The sequence below is a fragment of the Dipodomys ordii genome, unplaced genomic scaffold (assembly GCF_000151885.1).
Source record: "Dipodomys ordii isolate 6190 unplaced genomic scaffold, Dord_2.0 Scaffold42, whole genome shotgun sequence".
Taxonomy (NCBI): domain Eukaryota; kingdom Metazoa; phylum Chordata; class Mammalia; order Rodentia; family Heteromyidae; genus Dipodomys; species Dipodomys ordii.
In genome coordinates, this window is record NW_012267258.1 from 5,258,786 (window position 1) to 5,283,101 (window position 24,316).

The 24,316-nt window shown below is 36.4% G+C and overlaps 1 protein-coding gene across 3 annotated transcripts in view; it reads left to right on the top strand.

The window, feature by feature from the left end:
- The window catches only part of Scaf11 (SR-related CTD-associated factor 11), a 76,568-nt gene extending 56,071 nt beyond the window's left edge, over positions 1-20,497 (top strand). The window contains exons 7-15 of one of the 3 annotated variants that reach the window (XM_013018773.1): positions 6,602-6,660; positions 6,800-6,906; positions 8,474-8,575; positions 10,012-10,118; positions 10,464-13,160; positions 14,043-14,389; positions 16,820-17,038; positions 17,392-17,511; positions 17,765-20,497. In XM_013018773.1, the coding sequence (XP_012874227.1) occupies positions 6,602-6,660; positions 6,800-6,906; positions 8,474-8,575; positions 10,012-10,118; positions 10,464-13,160; positions 14,043-14,389; positions 16,820-17,038; positions 17,392-17,511; positions 17,765-17,911 (3,905 nt within the window). In that variant the 3' untranslated portion in view covers positions 17,912-20,497. The remainder of the gene's footprint in view (positions 1-6,601; positions 6,661-6,799; positions 6,907-8,473; positions 8,576-10,011; positions 10,119-10,463; positions 13,161-14,042; positions 14,390-16,819; positions 17,039-17,391; positions 17,512-17,764) is intronic. The other 2 variants (XM_013018774.1, XM_013018775.1) reach the window with 2 other exon arrangements.
- The last annotated feature ends 3,819 nt before the right edge of the window (positions 20,498-24,316 follow it).

A 24,316-nucleotide genomic window follows, 5' to 3' on the forward strand; every position in this document is an offset into this window, starting at 1 on the left:
ATTATCAAGACCCTATTTGAGAAAACAAGCTATGAGTGATGGATCTTGCCTCTAATCCCAGTTCTTTGAAAGGTAGAGGCTAGATGGTTACTTAAGGTTAAAAAAAAAAAAAAGCATGATTCTTATCTAAAAACAAACTAAAGGAAAAGGGAAGGGAGACTGGTTCAAATGAGCCCTTGAGTTCAACCTCAGCACTGTAAAAAAAAACACAAAACCTAAGGAATATTTTCTGGCATGGTAGGCTATAAAAAGAAATAATATGCCTACTAATGGGAAAATAACTATACATCAAGTACTTAATAAAATTCTAGAAGTCTAAGGGTAACTGGATCCTAATCCTAGATTCTATGTACTCTTTCTCAGTTCTACTGGATAAAATATAGGAGCTATGTGAAATTTGGAGAATAAGTTCCAACCAATTAAAAAGACCAGAGAATAATGGCCGAGTCCTGTCCAGGTTGACTGTTGTACAGTAGCTAGGAGATGTCTAGAAAGTAGGGAACTAACTTGATGGATAAGTTGATGTGTATCTAAGGAGATTTATACTTATCTTGTAAAGAAAGCCAAATGAATTGTGGATAATATATAAAAAAGGAAAGAGAAAATAAGACAATTATTAATGTTTAGGAGAAATAAAGGTTACATAGGAGAAATAATTGTAAGCCAGTTTATTGTTCAGTTGTGATTAATGTTTATATACTTAATGATGTTGCTATTTCCAGTGTTGAAGTAGGTTAATATAGAGTATGGGTAGCAAAGGGAATAGGTAGAGTAGTGGTATTAAAATACTTTTTCTGTCATATTAAAAAACACATATTTGAAACTGGAGAACGTAAAGGTGTTAATGAATAGAGATACATGTTAGAAGAAATTTGTTTTTGTTTTTGTTTCGTTATTTGGTGCTGATACTGAATTTGGCCTGAGTGCTCTCCATTAGCATTTTTGCTCAAGGCTGGCCCTCTACCACTTGAGCCATTACATAGTTCCATTTCCAGTTTTTTGGTGATTAATTGGAGATAAGTATCTCAAACTTTCCTGCTCATGCTGGCCTCTAATGTGATCCTCAGATCTCAGCCTCCTGAGTAGCTAGGATTGTAGGTGTGAATAGCTAGGATTGCAGGTCCCTGTTTCTGATGAATATTTTTGGTATGTAGAAGCCAAGAGTAGGTCTGTGTTGTTTTTTATAAACCTAAAAGGTGCTGTTCAGCTTAACCAATGTATATGCATTACTTTTAGAAAATTTAAATTAAAAAAACTATTACTATTTAAATTGGTAGAGTTGTGAGCTCTTTCTAGGAAACAAATCTAGGAAGTTCACTGATATTCAGTATTTTTAAGTTGTCACTGGTGCTGCTCTGTACATAGTACTGGTAGTTGACTAGAAAACAGTTCTTTTTATAGAGCATTTGGTCTAATAATAGCTTTCTAGGAAAGGCTTTCAAATAAAAGAATGGTATGTAAACAGTATATAGTTATTAAGTATTGAATGAACCAAAACAACTGAGCTTGTTTAGGTCACAAAAATCACTGTGTAACCACAGCACAGCAGTTTGTCTTTAGCTGAACAAAAATGATTGTTCCTAAAAATATACTTGTGTACCTACTAAGCATTATTACTCTTGGGTTTGCTAAGGAATTTTAAAAAATCATTGTACAGTAGATTTGTCTTATTTACAGATAAACTATATGAAGTTTTGACCAGGTCAATAAAAAGAAAGTTAAAAAAACAAAAATTTTAAATGCTTGTATTTACATTACAGTTCACTGGACATAGAGAAGCTGTCAGTTACGTGTATAGCCAGTTATGTTTGAATCATGTGATCTGCAGGTTCCCTGCCCTTAATTTTGTGAAAAATAAACCTTTTCAAAAGCAAACCATGCCCAAATGCACCACTAAAAATTTAGAAGTTGGGGGCTGGGAAGGTGGCTCAGTGGTAGAGCGCTTGTCTTGCATGCATGAGGCCCTGGGTTCGATTCCTCAGCACCACATAAGCAAAAAGAAAAAAGCCAGAAGTGGTGCTGTGGCTCAAGTGGTAGAGCACTAGCCTTGAGCTGAAGAGCTGAGGGACAGCACCCAGGCCCAGAGTTCAGGCCCCACAACCAGACCCAGAAAAATAAAAAATAAAATAAATTTAGAAGTTGGGATCAAAAGTAAAAGTTATGGCAGTCCTCCAAAGCCAAAATGGATACATGTGCTTAGGTGATAAAGCAAAAAGTTGAGATTTATTGAAAAGAAAGCATGTCTTTAGTGGAAGTTGGGTAGCAGTTAGAGAAAAAAATGAGTAAAGCATTAGAATAGCCTTGAACTGTCTGCATCCTGAAGATGCACAGGTTTTCCTCACTGGTGATCTCCTTGGAACCATGTGTCCACATACATGAAAGTCTACTGTATCATCATTTCAGTATACATTAAAAAATACAATGGTAAGTTCTTGAAACTCAGCCACCTTCTCTACCCCCAATGTATAATTACTTTTGTTGCAATTGTAATGTGAGGAATGGATAATAGCTCTGCACAATCAGCCACTATATCATAGCTTAAATGGAAATTAGAATTCTATTTATTATTAAGAAGTACTCTTACTACCAGCTGGAGTAAAAGGATGAAGACTAAAAATGCCATGATTTTATTGTAGAAGGAAATCTCACTTTTTCTTAAATCCTCTTCATTTTTTTTTAGGTTTTTTGTTTGTTTTTTTAGATAAAGTCTTTCCATGTATCTTAGGGTGGCTTGGAACTCAGTAATCATCTTGCTTTTCCTCTTAAGTACAGAGATAACTGGCATGTGCCATTGCACACAGCAGGAGAATAGGCTTTCTAAGGAATCAATGTGATTTATTTTGGGGAAAATCAATAGACCCTTTGGGAAGCAAGCATGGTTGAAGTCTGAAGGATAGTTTTCGTTTTCATGTTAGACTTTTTCCAGAGTTTTGAGGAGGTAATAGTACCAGTAGCAGTTTATTGTGGACCATATAGGATATTCACAAATTAAGATCACTAATAACAGGCTTAATCTATAAAGATATTGATAGAAACTATATTTTTAGAATTTATCTCCTTTCCCTTTCCTGTTTCCTTTTTAAACTTTGTTTTTTTAATTTTGATTTCTTTTTGTAAAGTAGTTTTACAAAGGAGTTGCCATTTAACAAAGCATCCTATAAATACAAGCAATATATCTTGATTAATGTCACCCATTTCAACAATCTCACCCATTCCTCCTCTACCCACCCTTCCCTCAGTCTTCTTTTTTTTTCTTTTTTTAATTGTGAAAATACTCTACAGAGGGGTTACAATTACATGAGCAAGATAATGAGTACATTTCTTATCAAGCACTGTAGCCTCCTCCTTTGATTCCCCTTCCCATCCCATCTTCCCCCCACCCACCCCTCAGTCTTCTTAATTTTGTAGGATATCCATTGGATTCTTGACTGCATTCTTCCCCTCTTTTTCTCTTTATTCATCTATTCTTTTCTCTTCCATCTGATTCCTGGTATTTTATTTTGCTGAACTTTGCTTTTGCCTTTCTAAGAGATTGCACTGTTTTGAGTTCTCCCTTGAATCTACTTTATTTGTTAATAAATTTGTATACACCCAACATATTTACTTATAAGTTACTTATATATACTTATATAACATATTTACTTATGTTACTTATATACCACCCAACATATTTACTTATAAGTTGATAAGCTAAATCTAGCTTCCACATATAAGGGAAAACATGTATCCTCTGTCTCTCTGGGCCTGACTTACTTCACTAAACATAATTTTTTCCAGGTCTTTCTATTTCTTTTATAAATAGCACAGTGTCTTTCTAATGGATGAATAAAATTCCATTTTATATATGTATGTATGTGTGTATATATATATATATACACACATACATACATAGATACACATACATACATAGATACACATATACATATACACCACGTTTTCTTGATCCATTCATCCAATGTGGGACATATGGACTGATTCCATACCTTGGCTGCAATAAGCATGGTTGTGCCTAGTGGCTTTACAGTATACTGGTTTGTAATCTTTCAGGTTAATAATGCCCAGGGTTGGAAATGGTAGATCATAGGGTTTTAATTTTTTGACCTTCCACACTGCTTTCCAGAATGATTGAACAAGTTTATATTCCTACCAACAAAAGACCCCAGATAGCAAATGCAACCCTTAGCAGGCAGAATAATTTTGCAGGAATAACAATACCAAACTTCAAACTCTATTACAGAACCATAGTAATGAAAACAGCTTGTTACTGGCACAAAAACAGGCCTGAAGACCAAAGGAATAGAATAGAAGACCCAGAAATAAATCCACAGACCTACAGCTATTTAATATTCGGTAAGGGAGTAAAAAACATAGCCTGGAGAAAGATAAATGATGCTGGCAAAGCTAGATTTCCATATATAGAAAACGGAAATTAGCTCCTAATATTTCACTTTGCACCCGCATCAACTCAAAATGGATCAAATAATTCAATGTAAGACCTGAAACTATAAAACTTTTACAGGAAAGATGAGAGGAAACATTAGGATTCCTGGGCACAAGTAGAAACTTTCTTTTTTTTTTTTGGTCAGTCATGGGGCTTGAACTCTGGGCCTGGGCGCTGTCCCTCAGCTCTTTAGCTCAAGGTGAGCGCTCTACCACTTGAGCTACAGTACCACTTCCGGTTTTCTGGTGGTTTATTGGAGATAGGAGTCTCACGGTCTCTCCTGCCCGGGTTGGCTTTGAACCGTGATCCTCAGATCTCAGCCTCCTGAGTAGCTAGGATTACAGGCATGAGCCACCAGCGCCCGGCACAAGTAGAAACTTTCTGACTAAAGATCTAGAAGCACAGCAAATCAAAGACAGACTTGATAAATGGGATGTCTTCTCCAACTAAAAAGTGTCTACATAGCAAAGGACATAGCCCACGAGCTAAAAAGACAGCCTACAGAATGAGAGAAGATTTTGACCAGCTACTTATTAGTGCTAAATATCCAAAATATACAGAAAAATAAGCCTCCAAAAAACCAAACAACCCAATTAATAAATGGCTAATGTGCTAAGAGAGTCTTCTTAGAAGAAATAAAAATGGCCAATAGACACATGAAAAAATGCTCAACATCTCAACATTCTCTGGCTGCCATAAAGGAAGTGCAAATGAAAACTGCATTGAGATTTTACCTCACCCCAGTTAAAATAGCCATTATCAAGAAAACAAGTGATAACATGCTAGTGAGGATGCAGCCAAAAGGGAAAATAATACTCTGTTGATGGTAATGCAAACTTGTTCAACCTCCTTTCCTTCTTGAGGCCTTTTTAAGAGCTTGAATATGGGGCCTTGGGCACTGACACTGAGATTTTTTGCTCAAGGCTAGCACTCTTATCACTTGAAACCACAGCTTCACTTACAGCTTTTTGATGGTTAATTGGAGATAAGAGTCTCACGGACATTCCTGCCCAGGCTGGCTTTGAACCTCAATCCTCAGGTCCTAGCTTTCTGAGTAGGATTAGAAATGTGAGACACTGGTGCCTTGTTTCCTTCATCTTTCTTAATATGATAGTATACATGGAAATCTCTTATAAATATTTTATATTTAAATTTTTTATATTTAAAGAAAACAAGTCATAAGCAATTGAGCCAACAATATTGCTGTAATAGAAGTGTTTCCAGCCAGCACCAGTGTCTCATACCTTCAATCCTAGCTAGTTAGGAAGCTGAGATGCTAGGATTCTGATTTATAAAGCCAACCTGGACAGGAAAGTCTGTGAGACTCTTACTTTCAATTAATCACCAACCAGCCAGAAATGGAGCCATGGTAGAGAATGCTAGCCTTGAGCACAAAAGCTCAGGAATAGTGCTCAGGGCTGGCACCAATAAAAAAATAAACACACATTTTTCCACCAGTACTACTAGTTTATTCTCCATTGAAGGAGTATTTACTTGAAGGTGGTATCTATCATTGGCTGGTTTATGGTGAACAAGGGCTAATGGCCTCATGTTTACCTCAATTAGGTTCTACTTGGGATGAGAGGTATAGGTGGAAAAGAAATATGAAATATATTTTACTGATGATTGTATATGTCATAATTTGCTATAGGCTGTATGAGGTAGGTGAAAATGTTAATGTTATTTAATAATCATGCCCTGAGCAGAAGAGTTTCCTCTGTTTTGTGTCTTTTAAAATTTTCTTTGTTTCTGTAGCTTAATGAGGTAAAAATAGCTTTTTTGGGGAAAAAATGATATGAAGTAGAAAAGTATTTTGTTTTTGTTTTTTTTGGGGTCAGTTATAGGGCTTGAACTCTGGGCCTGGGTGCTGTCCCTCAGCTCTTCAGCTCAAGGTGAGTGCTCTACCACTTGAGCCACAGCACCACTTCTGGTTTTCTGGTGGTCTATTGGAGATAAGAGTCTCACGGACTTTCCTGCCTTGGCTGGCTTTGAACCATGACCCTCAGATCTTAGCCTCCTGAGTAGCTAAGATTACAGGCGTGAGCTACCTACGCCCGGCAGAAAAGTCATTTTTGCTTTCTCTTTCAAGTATCACAGGTTTTCAGTCTTTTTAAGTAAAAATTAAGACAGAGTAACCAAATCTTTTTTGTTTTTGTACAGGAAAATCTTCAAACAGTAAAACAGGAGGACAGAAAAATGCAGCAATAAAGATAGATACGGTTTGTTGAAAGTATCTGTTTATTAGATAATAACACTGTGGTGATTGCTTGAGATATATAAAAGTATTTTGTTGTAACTATGTTGTAAATATTAGATATATTTGTTTTCTGTTTCACTAACTGCCTTTTACATTTCTAGCCTCGAAGATCAAATCAGTGTACAAGTCATTGCTTCAGAAATTTTTTCTCCAGTATGTGTTCTTTTAGTAGTCACACTGGAGATTCTTTCACCTGTAGAGCTTACTGGTTAGTATTTTCTACTTTTCATTTATGCTGCTTATACTTGATATTTTAATTATAATTTACGTTTGGTAGAAATTTATAATATGGTCTCAGTAAAAATTATGAAAACTTTTGGAAAACAGACTACTAGCTCTCTCAAAGAGAAAGCCTGTTTTTTGTTTTTGCACGTCCTATGGCTTGAACTCAGGGGCTGGGCACTGTCCCTTAGTTTCTTTTGCTCAAGGCTAGTACTCTACCTCTTGAGCCACAGTGCCACTTCTGGCTTTTTCTATTTATGTGGTGCTAAGGAATTGAACCCAGGGTTTCATGCGTGCTAGGCAAGTACTATCACTAAACCACATTTCCCAGCCCCTAGAGAGCTGGTTTTCTGAGTGTCTCCATTATTTAGTTCCTACCTGTACTAGTAGATTTTGTTTTATTATCAAAAGTTGTTCAGTTGGTGGCTGAGTTATAATTTTAGCTTGTCAAGACATGGAAATTGGGAAGATAGAGGCTCTGAAGGAAGTATAAGTAGGTGGATCATAATCCTGGCTGATTGTGGCTAAAGGAGACTGTCTGAAAAATAATAAAAGCCCAAAGTACTAGTAGTATAGCTGAAGTAATGAGCATGAGACTCGTGAGTTCAAACCCTAGTTTGAACATGCACACTTAGTGTTCAACACAGTCTTCTTATATGATGAGGGAACTGGGCTATTTGTTAAATTGTAGGGGTACTGCTTCATTAAGAATAATTTTTGGAACAAATTTAAGCACCCTATCTTAATCTTTAGTGACTCTGAATCACTAGTAAATTGCATGAATATAATGGGTAGCTATTTGTGTTGAATTTGAAGATTAAGATATTAGAAATCACATAGTTGAGCCCATAAAGATAGAATAGATTGTGTAATTTAATTTTAAAGTTTGGCAAAGTTCCAAAGAAATAGTTATATCATTAGTTTTTTCAAAAGCTGAAATATGTCCATTTTTGGTTGTAGTAACCATATCCACCTTTATTTTTCTCTACTACCTTATACTTAGTTTAAAATGGGAAACTGTCACTTTAGATTTCTCTTACTATTACAGTTCCTAGTCATAATTGACTATTAAAAATTATGTCACTTAAACCAAATGTGGTAAAGCACATCTAGTTTTCAGCATTTCAAAGACGAAGGCAGGAAGATAGCAAGTTCTAGGCCAACCGAGCTGTGTACATAGTGACACAATTTCTCAGAAAAACAGTAGGAGCTGGAGATGTGTCTCAAAGTAGAGAGCCAGCAGTGAGCAAGCAAACTGAGCAAGGATATAAGGCACTGAGTTGAAGCTACAGTACTTGGATAAGAGGAAAATAAAGGATACCAACTCAAGCATTAGTTTCAGGATTCAATTAAACATTTTGATTTCTGTTGAACATTCTATATTGTTTTAGAGATAGGATTATTTTAAGTTTACATAAGAAGAAAGGTTTTTAAAAATAAATATAATTCATGCTGCTGGTTGTAAAATGTGCTCCTTTTCTTGATATATCCTTGTTGTTATTGTAAATTTTTAATTTTTGAAATTCTGATGAAGTTATAAATTTATCTTTCAGTACAGAATTTATAGAAGTCAGTGAAATCAGTGCATTGATTACTCAGAAGAGACAAGAACTGGAATTGTCGTGGTTTCCTGGTACATTACCTGGAATTGTAAGGTAAAAGAAATGTTTGCATGTTAATATAAAAGCAGGATATCATTGTACTTAAGTACAAGGGTACTTTATTTCATATCATTACAAGGAATTTTTGTGTAAGCTTCAGTGTTGAAATGCCTAATGAAGATTATACAGTTTTGAAAGATCCTTTGGCAAGTAAAGAATATTTAATAAGCATATTGTTTACATTATAGATTCACAGTAACAGTATTCAGACTTGCTGTCTTTTCATTTTTCCCCAGTGTAGTTTTACCTATATGTTGTCTGCTGAAGCAGTGTTTATTTCTACTCTGAAACATACTCTACCAAGTAGCTCTTTCATCATGTCCCTGCTCTGTTTTGGCATTCACAACTTTTTGCAGTATAGTCCTTTCCTTCTTAGTTAAGTCCTGAAGCTACTAACACAGTTTCAGGTACATTTGCACATTGTTTTTCTACTTTTCTCCTATTTAAGAATCTTACTTGAGGGCTGGGAAGGTGGCTCAGTGGTAGAGCACTTGCCTTGCATGCATGAGGCCCTGGGTTCGATTCCTCAGCACCACGTAAGCAAAAAGAAAAAAGCCGGAAGTGGTGCTGTGGCTCAAGCGGCAGAGCACTAGCCTTGAGCTGAAGAGCTGATGGACAGCACCTGAACTCTGGTTCAGGCCCCATGACTGGACCAAAAAAAAAAAAAAAGAATCTTACTTGATATTTAATGAAGTAGTCTTTATTGGGGGACCTAAATTGACCATACATAAATAATGTAATGGACCTTGAGAAATGGATTGAGTTTGAATACAGGAAATTTGGGGGTTCCTGTCCATCAAGACCCTCAGAACTTTGAGGAGCCATCCTCACATCAAGGGTTCAAAATGTACTATAGCGATAAAAATTAGTTTGATATTTAGTCATGTGCTGGTGGCTCATGCCTGTTATCCTACCTTACCTACTCAAGAAGTATCGACAGGTAATCAACAAAAATACCGGCTTGGAGACATGATCGATCACCAGCCATAACCAAGCAAGCTGCCTAACTGAGCCCTGAGTTGAAAGCTCACTTAATACAAAAAAGAAAAAGTTAACTGCTTATCTTGAAAAGAAGGGTAGTACATAGGAATACAAGAAAGCTTTCTGTTCTGTTTCTTGGCTGGGAGCTGGTTATACAAACATCCCACAACTCTGCACTTAAAAATCTTTTTTATTTTATGTTGGGTTATACATAGTAGTTTTTTTAGAATAGCATTGGGTCGGGTTATACATTGAAGATTTTTTTTTTAGAATAGCAAACACTAAAACAAAACCTTGACAAAATATTAAATTATTTGAAAGAGAAAAACATCTATAGTTTTTTTTTCATCTCTTTTTCCCTTTAGTTTAACAGAATATGAATGCTTTTTTTTGTTTATAGTTAGTTAGTACACATTTTCAGGTAATCTGCAATTTATCTTTATTTTCAGAGTTGGTTTTGTACCTTGGAATGTTGGACCAGAAGTCCTTCCTCTCATCTCTTCTGTGTTGCCAAGAAGTATTTTTCCAACTAATTCTATGTCGTTAGAAAATTTCGGTAAAGTTTGTAAAAATACTTTCCTATTTTAAAAGTTAACTTTAACTTTTAGTTAACTTGTAAATGTGTTGATCTAGAAAAATGTGAAGTAAGTTGTTGTAACTTAGATACTTCTTTAAATAATTGGCCAGTGACAAATTATTGCAACTAGAATATATACACAATACTATTCATAATGCCATACTATTTTTAAAGGGCTGAATGCTCTTCATACTATTGATGTAACCATATACTTGTAGTTTCACTCTCACAGTATTTTGTTTCGCTGCATCATACTTGTTATGCTAAAATGAACTATAATGAAACATCAAAAATTTGATGTTATTTTTTTCCCAACATTGTCAGGTACTTCTTGCAAAGGTTATACATTAGCACATACCCAAGAAGGAGATGAAAAAAAACAAACTTCTGGATCATCAAACACTAGAGGATCAAGACGAAAACCTACAACCACAACTCCTACAAGGAGATCTACACGTAACACAAGAGCTGAGACTGTTAGTCAGACTCAGAAATCCCCTGTATCAAGTAATTCTGGGTGTGATGCTCCAGGTAACAATATTCCTTCTGAAAGTGTTTCCTCTCCAGTTGAGTCAGAAAAGCAAAGAAGACAGGCTCCAAAACGTAAGTCTGTTAGAAGAGGAAGAAAACCACCTTTACTGAAAAAGAAGCTTCGGAGGTCCGTGCCTTCCTCTGAAAAGACATCTTCTAGTGATTCAGTGGAGGAAGAAATAACAGAGTCTGACACACCACCTGTATTAGAGAAAGAGCAGCAATCAGATGTAGAAAGTAGTAATGTTTGTTCCTTGCAAACAGATGTAGAAAACCAATTGTCTGTTTGCTTGGAAAGTTGTGGTGAACAAACAGGAGAAAATGAGGAACATACTGAAAATCATGATTCAGAGGAAAAATTAGAATCTTCAGATTCAAAATCTTGTAATCAAGATACTTCTGTGCTTGTTGGAGAGGAGGAAGGAATTGAAAAACTTGAGAATACAGGTATAGAGGATAAAGTTTTATGTTTAGAAAATGAGGTTTCTAAAGATATTTTTGAAAAAGAAAGTGATTCATTAGAAAATCATGATCATCAGATTTTTGGATCTTCAGAATCAGAGGTGAAGGCAGGTACATGTCCTCCAAATGATTTGCTTCCATGTTCAGGATCCAAAACTGAAGTATACCAAGCAGTATCTAGTTCCCAAGATGGAATTCCTGAGAATTCAGAGTCAGTGATCAGTGAAGAAAAATTAGTGGATAATCTCTCAGTAGAAACTAGTGATTATAAGGATTCTGCAGTGAAAACAGAAGAAATTGTAGAGAGCCCTAAGTTAGAATGTTCAGAGGGTGAAATTACACAGACAGTAGATAAATCTATTGAAAGCTCAGAGATTGAGTTACTTGGGAATGTTGAAACTGAAAATGCAGAAATGACTGCCACCTGCAATACTTCAGAAAATGAAAACATGAGTAGTAGTCAAGACTCTGAAAGAAATAATATCCAATCAGACAAATCTTTAAAAGAAAAGACTGAATCTCCAGTTGAGCATCCTAATTCTGTGAAGTTGCTTCAGACACCCATTGAACAGATCGAGATGCATTTTAGTGAGGACAATAATGAAATGATACCTATGGAGTGTGATTCATTTTGTAGTGACCAAAATGAATCTGAAATTGAATCATCTGTGAATATTGACTCCAAACTGTTGAGTGAAGATTCTGTGACACACAGTTCTGAAACTAATCAGACATCATCTGATCCTACAAACGTAAAGGTTGAAACAATATCTCACCCATCTGAAAACCCAATAGATCCCATAGATAAAACCAAAAAGCCTCGTACCCGAAAGTCTAGATTTCATTCTCCATCTACTACTTGGTCTCCCAACAAAGATGCCACCCAAGAAAAAAAGAGATCTCAGTCTCCATCTCCTAAGAGAGAAACTGGAAAAGAAAGCAAGAAGTCTCTATCACCTTCTCCTAAGAAAGAATCTGCTAGGGGACGGAGAAAATCTCGCTCCCAGTCCCCAAGAAAAGATATGACAAGAGAAAAGAGGCGCACTCAGTCAAGATCTCCAAAAAGAGATAGCACTAGGGAAAGTAAAAAATCTGAATCACCATCCCCAAGAAGAGATACCTCTAGAGAGAACCGAAGATCTCAGTCAAGAGTGAAAGATGCCTCAAAAGAAAAGTCTAGGTCCCGGAGCAGAGAAAGAGAAAGTGATAGAGACGGACAGAGGAGAGACCGAGATCGAGAACGAGAGCGAGAAAGGAGAACCAGAAGGTGGTCTAGGTCCAGATCTCGTTCTCGATCACCATCAAGATCAAGAACAAAAAGTAAAAGTTCAACTTTTGGCAGAAATGAGAGAGACAGTTACTCTCCTCGGTGGAAGGAAAGATGGACAACTGATGGTTGGAGGTGCCCACGAGGAAGTGATCGTTACAGGAAGAATGACCCAGAGAAACAGAATGAAAATACAAGAAAAGAAAAGAGTGATGTCAGTTTAGATACTGACGATCCAAATTCTGTTGACAAATGTAGAAATGATTGTCCCAGTTGGGTAACAGAAAAAATAAATTCTGGGCCTGACCCAAGGACCAGAAATCCAGAAAAGTTAAAAGATTCCCACTGGGAAGAAAATAGAAATGAAAATTCAGGGAATTCTTGGAATAAAAACTTTGGTTCGAGTTGGGTATCTAACCGTGGTAGAGGTAACCGAGGCAGAGGCACATACAGAGGTAGTTTTGCCTATACAGATCAAAATGAAAATAGGTGGCAGAACCGAAAACCCCTCTCAGGTAATTCAAATAGTTCAGGGAACGATTCTTTTAAGTATATGGAACAGCAGCCCTACAAGCGGAAAAATGAGCAAGAGTTTTCCTTTGATACGCCAGCAGATAGGTCAGGATGGACATCTGCATCTAGTTGGGCTGTGAGAAAGAATTTGCCAGTAGATGTACAGAACTATTATTCACGGCGTGGGAGGAATTCTTCAGGTTCACAGTCTGGATGGATGAGACAAGAAGAGGAAACAACTGAACAGGGTAATGTATTTTCTATTGATGTTTTACTTCAAGAAATATTTTAAGTTAATCTTACATGAATTGAGATCCCTATTTGTAATTTTTACAGTGTAAAACTGGAACTTCATTTACAAAATGTCTATATAAATACATAGATACATACATATATGCATGTAAATATTTTTATTTATTTATTTTTTTGTCGCTTGTGGAGCCTGAACTCAAGGCTAGCGCTCTGCCCCTTGAGTCATAGCACCACTTCCGGCTTTTTCTGCTTATGTGGTGCTGAGGAATTGAACCCAGGCCTCATGCATGCAGGGCAATCACTCTACCACTGAGCCACCTTCTCAGCCCCAGCATGTAAATATTTTTTAACCCCACCTTTACTTCTATTTTTGCCAAAGGTTGTTTGTTACCTGTTATTTGCTACAGTAGAAGAGTTTTGAATGTTCATCAGTAGGATTTAACTTCTATTTCATGTATTTCAGATATGAATATTTGTATTTTTACTGGTCATTGTTGTCAGACAACAATAATCACTAATTATTATTATCTTTCCTTGTTTTTTCTTGTTAAAAACATTTCATGAGAACAGGCTATTAAAATACTAAAAATTGGCCTTATTAACCGGTTAAGTTTTATAAAATATTTTTCAAACTAGTAATTTCTTAAACTGATTCTTTGCTAATGTTGATGTATGTTATAGTGTGAATTTATTCTTTAAAATAATTCTGAATGTTTTCTTTTGGTTAGAAAATTAGGTAAATTTTGTAGGAATGACAAGACTTTAGCAAAAGTAGAGGTTTGGTGTACTGGGTCTGTTAGTAGTTGGTATTTTACTACTACTAATAGTAGTTTGCTTTTGTAATATGATTTGTAATATGATTTTTTTCTTCTGATTAGATTCTAACCTAAAAGACCAAACAAATCAACAAGTTGACAGTTCTCAGCTGCCTATAAATATGATGCAGCCACAAATGAACGTAATTCCGCAACAGATGAATGCACAACACCAGCCAATGAATATCTTTCCATATCCAATGGGTGTTCATGCCCCTTTGATGAACCTCCAACGAAGTCCATTTAACATGCATCCTCAGCTACCCTTGCATCTCCACACAGGAGTGCCTCTCATGCAGGTGGCTGCTACTGCCAGTGTAACTCAGGGACCACCCCCACCCCCACCCCCACCCCCGCCCTCCCAACAAGTCACCTACATTGCTTCACACCCAGATGGAAACCAGTCGCAGGTATGTTTTTAGTAGTTCAAATTTAATAACAATTGTTATGAATGTTTAGCTGTTGGGGACAAACGTTCAAAAAAGGGGTTTCCTTCAGAAATAGTTGTTTATTTGATTACATAAATCCCACCTGATCCAGTTGATTGTCATTTTTTAACCTCCATTTCTTTTTTTTTTAAGTTTCCATTTTCTTTTTAGTATATATTTTTTATTGTAAAGATACTGTACAGAGAGTTACAGTTACATGAGTAAGGTAATGAGTACATTTCCTATCCAACATTGTTACCTCCTCTTTGTTTTTCTCCTACCATCCCTTCCCTCCCCACCTCCCCAAATTCTCCCTCCCCCCACAAGTTGTAAAGTTCCTTTTCAACATAGTGTCTTGTACATCAATCTATATCCTTGTTTCAGCATTTTGTTATTTCGCTTCCCCTCCCCAAATTAGAAAAATGTATATACAAGATGCAGGGCACCAGAATCAAATACAGTGACAACAGGGGTTATACATGTGAGGGAAGAACATACAAAAGAAACAAAAAAAATCACATAATACATTATAAATACATTAGAAACAACATCAAGAAAGATAAAACCTCTTGTGTCCCTATCTTGGGGTTCATTTCATTTAGCATCATCTTATGTGGTCATATGTACATTGCTTTTGACCTTTTTCTGCTTGTCTCAGACATATACTAGTTATTGCAAATAAGAGAAACCATGGGATCTATGTTTCTTTGGGCCTGGCTTACTTCATGTAATATAATTTTTTCCAAGTCTTTCCATTTTCTAACAAATGGGGATGTGTCATTCTTCTGATGGAGGCATAGAATTCCATTGTGTGTACACACACCCATATATCACATTTTCTTGATCCATGCATCTACTGAGGGGCATTTGGGTTTGTTCCATAGCTTAACTATGGTAAATAATGCTGTGATAAACGAAATTGTGCTGGTAGCTTTAGTATGGCCTTGTTTGTAATCACTGGGGTAAATGTCCAGAAGTGGGATTGCTGGGTCGTAGGGGAGCTCTATGTGGAGTCTTTTGAGGAACCTCCATACTGCTTTCCCAAAGTTTAACCTCCATTTCTAACTCCCAAATAATGCAAGGTCATTAGAGCCAATCAATTTTGATGGTGCTGTTTTTTTTTTTTTCTTCAGTCTGATTAAGACCAAATTATGAGGGCTGGGAAGGTGGCTCAGTGGTAGAGCGCTTGCCTTGCATGCCTGAGGCCCTGGGTTTGATCCCTCAGCACCACATAAGCAAAAAGAAAAAAAAAGCCAGAAGTGGTGCTGTGGCTCAAGTGGTAGAGCGCTAGTCCTGAGCTGAAGAGCTGAAGGACAGCACCCAGGCCCAGAGTTCAGGCCCCACAACCAGACCCCCCCCCCCCCACACACACAAAGACCAAATTATGAGTCAAGCTAGAATTAAAGTAAGCTTTTTTTTTTTTTTTTGGTCATGGGGCCTGAACTCTGGGCCTGGGCACTGTCCCTCAGCTCTTCAGCTCAAGGCTAGTGCTCTACCACTTGAGCCACAGTGCCACTTCTGGCTTTTTCTGCTCATGTGGTGCTGAGGAATTGAACCCAGGGCTTCGTGGATGCAAGGCAAGCGCTCTACCACTGAGCCACCTTCCCAGCCCATATGAAGCACTCTTAAATCCCCCTTCCTTAGATAATATTTTTAACTCTTGGGACAGAATAGTAGTAGTTAATTATTAACTACTATGATAAAAGCTTTATATTGCCCTATTTGGATAAACGCTAAAGATAAATGTTTATTATCTAATACTGTGTTGATATCCAGGGATTTATGGTGCTTAAAAGACATGCCTCTGTGAGACAGAAAATTAGAATAATAGGCAATCATTGTGTTGCTGTTTGTTTTGTGCCTGCCCTTCAGAAGCTAGAATCCTGACACTAAGACATTTAGAATGATAGGGAAATGATACTGTAGAATGTGGGTTCCTGTACTCTTTCTGATGTCAGCTCCTTCCAGTACTTAATGTCCCTTTTTTATTTTCTCCAATATTTAAAATGGGGACATTTAACGTTAGTTTAAATTCTTAAAGAGCCTCCCAGGATTCTTTAAATACTGTTTAAATGTTTTTCATGTTGCTTTGAGAACAGTGCAGTGCATGTATAATAATTTAAAAGTCATCATGGATCTGGGCACCAGTGACTCATACCCGTAATCCTAACTACTAGGGGGGCTCTGATCTTTTATTTTACAAAAAGTCATCTTGACATATTTAAATAAGACTTTGTTTACAAATATGTTCATTATTTTCAAAGGGTCTTTTATATACAGTTGACTTGAATTAGGCATTTCTTTTAAGTACTAAGGTTGAATTGTATGTCTCAATATAATTCATAATACGTGACTAAAAGACTTGTATTGCGTACAAGTAATTCATTAACTGATGATGACTCTTTAAAACAGGGTATACCTAGTGCTTCTCATGTAAGTAATAACATGAGTACACCAGTCTTGCCTGCTCCGACAGCAGCCCCAGGAAGTATGGGAACAGTTCAGGGACCAAGTTCTGGTAATACTCCGTCATCAAGTCACAGCAAAGCCTCTAATGCTGCTGTAAAATTGGCAGAAAGCAAAGTAAGTGTTACAGTGGAAGCCAGCGCAGATAGCTCGAAGACAGACAAGGCAAGTTCAAGGTTGAGAGCAACCTGTATATGATAATTCTGTATGTGATAAAGATGAAAAAAATTGCATTTTATTGTATGAGTGGTGTAGGAAATTGCATTTTGAGTCTTCAAATCCAATACTTTTTGAAAGGTTCTATCTAGATTTTTTAATACTTTGTGATTTACTAGTAATATTACATATTTATTTTTAGAAATATTTAATATATGTTAGTAAATAATTTTGTTTGTCTTACATGTGAAGAGTTTGGTTTAATACTAGAAATGTGCAGTTTTTCAATTTTGTATTTTTAAAAGGTATTTCTTGAAACTATGTGATTGGCAAATAATAATTACCCATTTTCTTTTCATCAGAAATTGCAAATTCAAGAAAAAGCTGCCCAGGAGGTAAAATTGGCTATTAAGCCATTTTACCAAAACAAAGATATCACCAAGGAAGAGTATAAAGAGATTGTACGGAAAGCAGTAGATAAAGTAAGTTATAGTTTTAGTGGAGTTATGTGCATGTTACTTTTTTAGCCCATTTCTATCTTAATAAAATAATGCTTAAATTTAATTAATAAAAGCTAGCTCTAACTAATTCTTGTCTGCTTTTTTACCTTTTAATTAAGTCTATGAAATCTGCAAAATGAAAATAATTGTGCTGTCTGGCTGGGTGTTTCACAAAGCTTTCCATTTTGCTTAATCTCTTTAAGCATGAAAAAAGTTTTCCCCCCTTTTTCCTTAGGTTTGTCATAGTAAGAGTGGAGAAGTAAATTCTGCTAAAGTGGCAAATCTGGTTAAAGCCTATGTAGACAAATACAAATATTCACGGAAGGGGAGCCAAAAGAAAACTCTGGAAGAACCCGTGACTACTGAAAAAAACATAGGCTGAAATGGGGAGAGCTGTAAAGGACATTGCCAAGACACCTGCCAAGTGCAATTCAACATGTACCCTTACCTGAGAATCATAACTGTGACTGAAATCTGGTTTTGATAAACATTATTTTTTTTAATGTAGAATATAATGTTTTGTTCTAAATAAATATAGTTCTGCACTGCAATTTCTTTAACCTCTCCCCTCAAATAAAGCAAATTCAAGGGAAAATAAAGGGTTTAATGGAATGTGCATTTTTACTAGGATTGTGTTATAGTGTGGATACTAGAGGATGTACAGCTTTTTTATTGAAATCATGGAGTGCATAAATTAGAAACTTCTAAGAGCACTGGTTTTGGAAGACAATACATATATATATACACATATATATGTATATATATTGCATTTATTCTGTCAAGCTATAAAGTGTAATCTTTATGAATTTAATTATAGAAAGTTAAATAATGTATTACCATTAAAATATTTCTAATATTAATAGACCAATTGCAGGGTTCCTAATGTGTATTTTTAAAGTACATATCTGAAATAAATTGCTTAGATAGCAAACATCATCACAATACTAAAATTTAGTGTTCACAACTTTGAGACCCTCTTCCTGTTGTATCACCAAATAAAGCTTCTGCTGCTTGGTTTTCTTTGTGCCTTTTTTCCCCCCAGTTGAGATGAAGCAGTTTGATTTACTAGATTGTAATTTTGGCAGTTGAAAATCTGTTGAATTTTTAGAAGACTCATTTTGAAAATTTTTGTCTAGTCAGAAATTATGTTCTCTTGACCCATCAGAGATGATAAATTATTTGTTCCCGTTAGATAGTTGTTCTTAGTGGGGACCCTTCTCCTTCCTTGGGACTTAAGGTAGAATTTCAAGACTTATTTCACTGGCTTCAGGTTGATGTTGTTCTGTCTATAATCACTGATGGACTGTTATACCCATTCAAGATGTCTTCAAATGCTTTATGATAAATGAAATTCGTGATTATCACCTATGTTGTAGAATTATAGACATTAAAACTTTTATTTGATAAAAGGAGAGGAAAATTAAGTAATGGAGTTTTATTTAGGTTTTCAAAGACCAAGTTTTTTTGGTTTTTTTAGATGTTAATTTTTATGAAAGGTAAGTTTAGGACCACTATTTCATTTCTGGAAAGAAAAAAGGAATTCTTTCATGATAAACTGTCTTTCATTCCAGTAACAGTTTTCAATAGATACCAAGTAACTGGGAAGATGTTAAGATTATATATTAATGGATCCCAGGTAAATATACACCTCAGTGAGACAGACCCTTTCGCTAGAGCAATATTCTGTAGATTTGTGCTTTCTGAATTAATGATTATGTTGGTTTTTTGTGCGTAATATTTTCCTGGTGCTAGCTTTGATAGGTGGAAATACTTTGAAATGTTGTTCCCATCTGGTGATTGTGCTAGTTAGTTAGTAAGCTATATTAGGTAATGATTCTAATCCTAAAAAAAATTTTCAAATCATTTTTGATCTTCATTCTACATTTCTGGGCATTTGTATATGGTGTTTTACTGATATATATTTTAAATTAAAGTATGTTTAGATTATGATGGGGAACGAAGTTTAGAATTCTGTTTGGAAGTCTGTTTCTCTTACTAAGACATAAAGACAGCCTTTCAGATGACCAGCCCACATCTTTTCATTTGTTCCAGATCAGAACCTCAAAAAAAATGATGGTGTGAACTGGCAGTCTTTGAGTTAGTGGTAGTTTGGAAATTTGATGGCAAACTGCTGTTTCTAAGCTGATGAATGTGTGCTTTTCTTTCATTTTCCTTCAGAGACATTTGAGAATTGAATGATATTTGAAAATAATCTTTGTATTAGATTTTGCAAATAAACTCTGGGGTTTTGAAGAAATACTAGGTGGTATTTTGAAGAGTTGTGGGCTCATACCTTTGGCTCTCCAGAATTTCCACCATTCTTAAAAATAGCAAGTTTGTTGTGTTCTGTATCTGGGCTGTATTTACAATAGCTGGTGAAGAATGTTAACTTGATTAGAATTGAACTTTTAAAAAGTGAATTGGTGCATGCCTTGTGTATTTTTTTAAAAAACAATTTGTTGCTTTTACATTCCTCATTCTTGTTTCTTTTTCAGAAATTTGCGTTAATTTTGCATGTATCCAAACTTTATCAAAAATAGTTTAGAAACTGCTATAAACTATAGAATTACAGATTGCTCATTTTCTTCAAGGTTTGGTTATGATATTGATCTTTGGAACCTTGACTCTTTTAACTTAATAGCCACATTGGCTGGTATTTTAGGCTTTTGACATGCCTAGAGTTTTGAGACATAATAGTAGGTACCCATTACTTCAATATTCCAAAACTCCTATGATTGTTGTCATGCTGGTCATTACCACATGTTCTCCATTACATCTTCCTTAAATGCCTACAAATGTGTACTGCTTGAATGTTTCATCCCAAAATGCAGCTTCAGAAGCACAGTGGTTGGGGCAGGGTCTAAGAAATTGTAGTTTGAGGTTGGATGGAGTGCTGTCTACTGAAACAATACTCTGAAGCAAATATGTAGTGTGTAATATTTTCTAATAAATTCCTTTGTTAAACAAAGTAATGTCTTTAACATTTTATTAAGTTTCCTGAGAAATGATGACTTTTGCATCATTACCAAATGTGTTGAAGTTTATCTTGAATTCATACCAAAAGAATTCATACCAAAAGCTTAGGTATCAGGTCACATTTTCACCATTCAGCTTAGTTTGTAAGCAAGTGTAGAGATGGTTTTGAGCATATATTTTAATAGCATTTTCCCTAAGTACCTGATCATTTTAGGCAGTTAGAAAAATCTTAGTTTATCAGGAGATGAACTGAAAACAACAGAAGCAGAATCACTTGTAGTCCTACTGGAAGGGACAGCTTTTACTACTGGCCCACCCAGCCTGTGGCCTTGCCCTTACCTTTCAAGTTAGTGAGAATATTCTGTGTTCACAAGAGATAATACCGTGACTTTTAGAGGACGTATAGTATTTTGTTCCACAAATACACTCTTGATTCAGTACTGGTGGGTATTGTTTTTTATAAATACCAGTGACTTTGTAAATGCAAATTTTATTAACATGTTTATATGGAAATGTGTACAGATAAATCTTTGTCCATTTCAGATTGTTTGTTACTTGAGAATAATTCCTAAAAAGTCACAGTATCTTGGTTAATCAGTAAGTTTCCCATAAAAATTTAAAATAGAAATATTTATTGTGTACTAGAAAAATCCAATCATTGGCATAAACTTGTTTTCTTAAGCTGATTTCTTTTTTCTATCCAGAGAGAACTGCCAGAAATTTCTTGTTTCTTCTCAGATTCTTCAGTGCATTTATAAAATTTTTGTAGGTATGTTTGTTTGTTTTTTCTTGAAAGTTAATTGAAGATAAGAGTCTGTGGATTTTCCTGCCCAAGCTGGCTTTGAAATGAGAAACTTAATTATAGGTGTGAGCCACCAACATCTGGCTACAAAACTTTTTTTGTTTGTTTTTGTTTTTTTGGGTCCAGTTGTGGGGCCTGAACTCTGGGCCTAGGCATTGTCCCTCAGCTCTTCAGCTCAAGGCTAGCACTCTACCACTTGAGCCACAGCGCCACTTCGGGCTTTTTATTTTTTCTGCTTATGTGGTGCTGGGGAATCGAACCCAGGGCCTCAGGCATGCAAGGCAAGCGCTCTACCACTGAGCCACCTTCCCAGCCCATACAAAACTTTTTTAAAGTTGTAGGAAAATAGAGTTCATAGATCTTTGTTCCAACATGTAAGTTATACTCTAAATTATTCTGTATATTACTCTGTTAAAAAAATTGTAGACTGTATCAGTATTCACAAACACTCTGTTGCATAGTGGCTAGGTTCTGCTCTTTAGATATGGCATTTAAGTTAGTTGTAGGTTTTAGTTACTAGAAACTGATAACAGAAATATTCCTTCAGTTTTGGTGTATTAGTTCACCTTGAATTTTAGGATTGTACATGATAACTTGAATAAATGCTGCCAATTTGTTCTCTGAAAAGAATATATTAATTTGGTTCTCTGCTTGTAGGCCATCTCTAGTCCTACCTTAAAAACTGGTACTGAGCTGGGTGCCAGTGGGCAGTGGCTCATGCCAGTGATCCTAGCTACTCAGAAAGCTAAGATCTGAGGAACAAGATTCAAAGACAGCCCAGGTAGGAAAGTTCATGAGAGACTTACCTTCAGTTAACCACCAAAAAATCCAGAAGTGGAGCTGTGATGAGCAAAAAAGCTCAAGGACAGTGTGCAGACCCTGAGTTCAAGCCCTGTGATCAGCACCAAAAAAAAAACAAACTACTGATCACATGGGATCAGCCTTGTTCATAAGATTTTGGTGTTCATCGGACTGACTGTGCTGTGTGTCAGGAATTCTTTATATTCCTCATGTGTATTGTCAGGATTGTGCCCTAGAGAATAGTACAGTAAATAGCCCATTCTTCTGGTCACTCTGAAGCACTTATTATTCAATTTATAAGTCCCAATTTATAGTAATTATTTTTGGGAAAATTGAGATGCATTAAGGATTAACAGTTGTCTAGTGTTTTTGTGCATTATAGTACTTGTGTTTGTTATCTGGAAGCATGAAACCTTTAGTCTTGAAACCATCCTTAATTTCTTTCCTCTTCTCACCTGATTTTCATTCTCTCCAGACAACTGCTTTCATCTGTGTAAAGGCTTCTTTGTACAGCAAAGTGGGCTGGCTCTTGAGTTTGCAATCTTGGTGCCATTTGCCGTCTTTTTTGTAGTCTTAACTTTGCGTGTGTTGTCTGTAGACACTTGTACACCCAGTCTTCCAGAAGCAGTTTTGCTTATCCTGCCATTACTTAACAGCTAGCGTCAGGATGGAGCTCTGTGCATGAGAAGAGTGAGGGCACAGTTGTCACCATGGAGCTTCATGTGGCTGCAGTGTAAAAAGCCACAGCCACAGTATATCTGTGGGTGCAGAGAATGGGGCCATGAGGTGGACTCGAAGCATGGTTAGAGCAGGGCCCCTGGAGGTAAGATTGTCAGCTTGAACTGAAGGGTAAGTCCAGCAGTGAAAATAATACAGCCTTCCACCTAGCAAGTGCAAGATCCTGGGTCAAACCCAAGTATCTTCCCCCACCCACCAAAAAATCCGTAAAACAACAAAGGAGCCAAAGATGGGTATAATAAAAAAAAGGATGAGTTTGGGAGAATGGTAGGGGCAAAAAGTCTCTGGCATGAGATGGCCTGGTGACGCTGAGATGTATGTATGTATGCAGTGCGCTTGGTTTCCGGGAGAATGGACTGAGGAGGAAGGATGAGCACTCGGGCTGCAACGTTAAGTACTTTATTTTGGCCACAGCGTCACCCAACTCTTCTTAGAGATGCTGTCTTTTAAACTAAGCATATTCACCTTTATCTTGCATTTTGGGCCCTATTTAGGAGGCATGCTGCACTTTTACAAATTTAAGGCCAAGGAAAAGGCAGTAGTAGGTCATAATTTAAATACCATTGACCGTAGTGTGGACCTGCATGAGAGCTTGTCAACTGAGCTGTGTAATGCATGCGTGGGAATGAAAACAGTTTGTTTTTGAAATTTGATTTTTAAAGTTCTTCTGAATTTTGGCTGTGATAGGTGCAAGCTGTAATAAACTGCAAATAAGGCAGGCTGACTAGTTTCTCAGACAGTGTTTTCTGCAAAGTAAAATTATCTGAGAAGATCCAATTTGTGTTTTGGAAAGATTGTTTAGATGTTTAAGGGGGTTTGGAAATCCAGCTAAGTAGTAAGGTGCCTGACATTTGTGACCCCATGTTTGGTGTCACTGAACAGAAAAGCTGAACAGAAAACCAGAGATTTGGTAAAATTGGTGCTCAGCCTTACCAGTTAACATAATTTTGTTCAGCTGATTATAATGCTGGCAGAAAGACAATGATCAAACACTAGTGGTGGGAATGCAGATTTATATGATTTTGTTGATAGGCTATTTGAAGATACACATAATAAGCCTTCATTTCTTGGTCCAGTTTAAAAAAAAATAATGGGCAATTAGAGGAAGGTTGTTCAGATAATCTGGGAATGTGAAGGAATAATCAAGCAATTACTGAAAATGTTTGCAGAGGAAAGATACTCTTCCTGTAATACTAAATATAATAGAGACAGTACCCTGTCTTTAAGAGAACTTCAAAAGGACCCAAAATACAGAGCAATGTGCGTCCTTCAGTGCTTTTCTTTAGCCTCCTCATTCGTTATGGAACAAAAATGGATCCAAAAAGTAGAAAGTGGGAAAAGGAGTAAAGGCACAGCTAGGGAGTTGGACCCTGCCTTACTTGCCAGGTTGAGCTGTGCAGGCCTGTGTTCGCTGGGGAGGAGCATGGCCTTATGCCTGTGTCCAGGATGGGCACCAACTGGCTTTGTGGC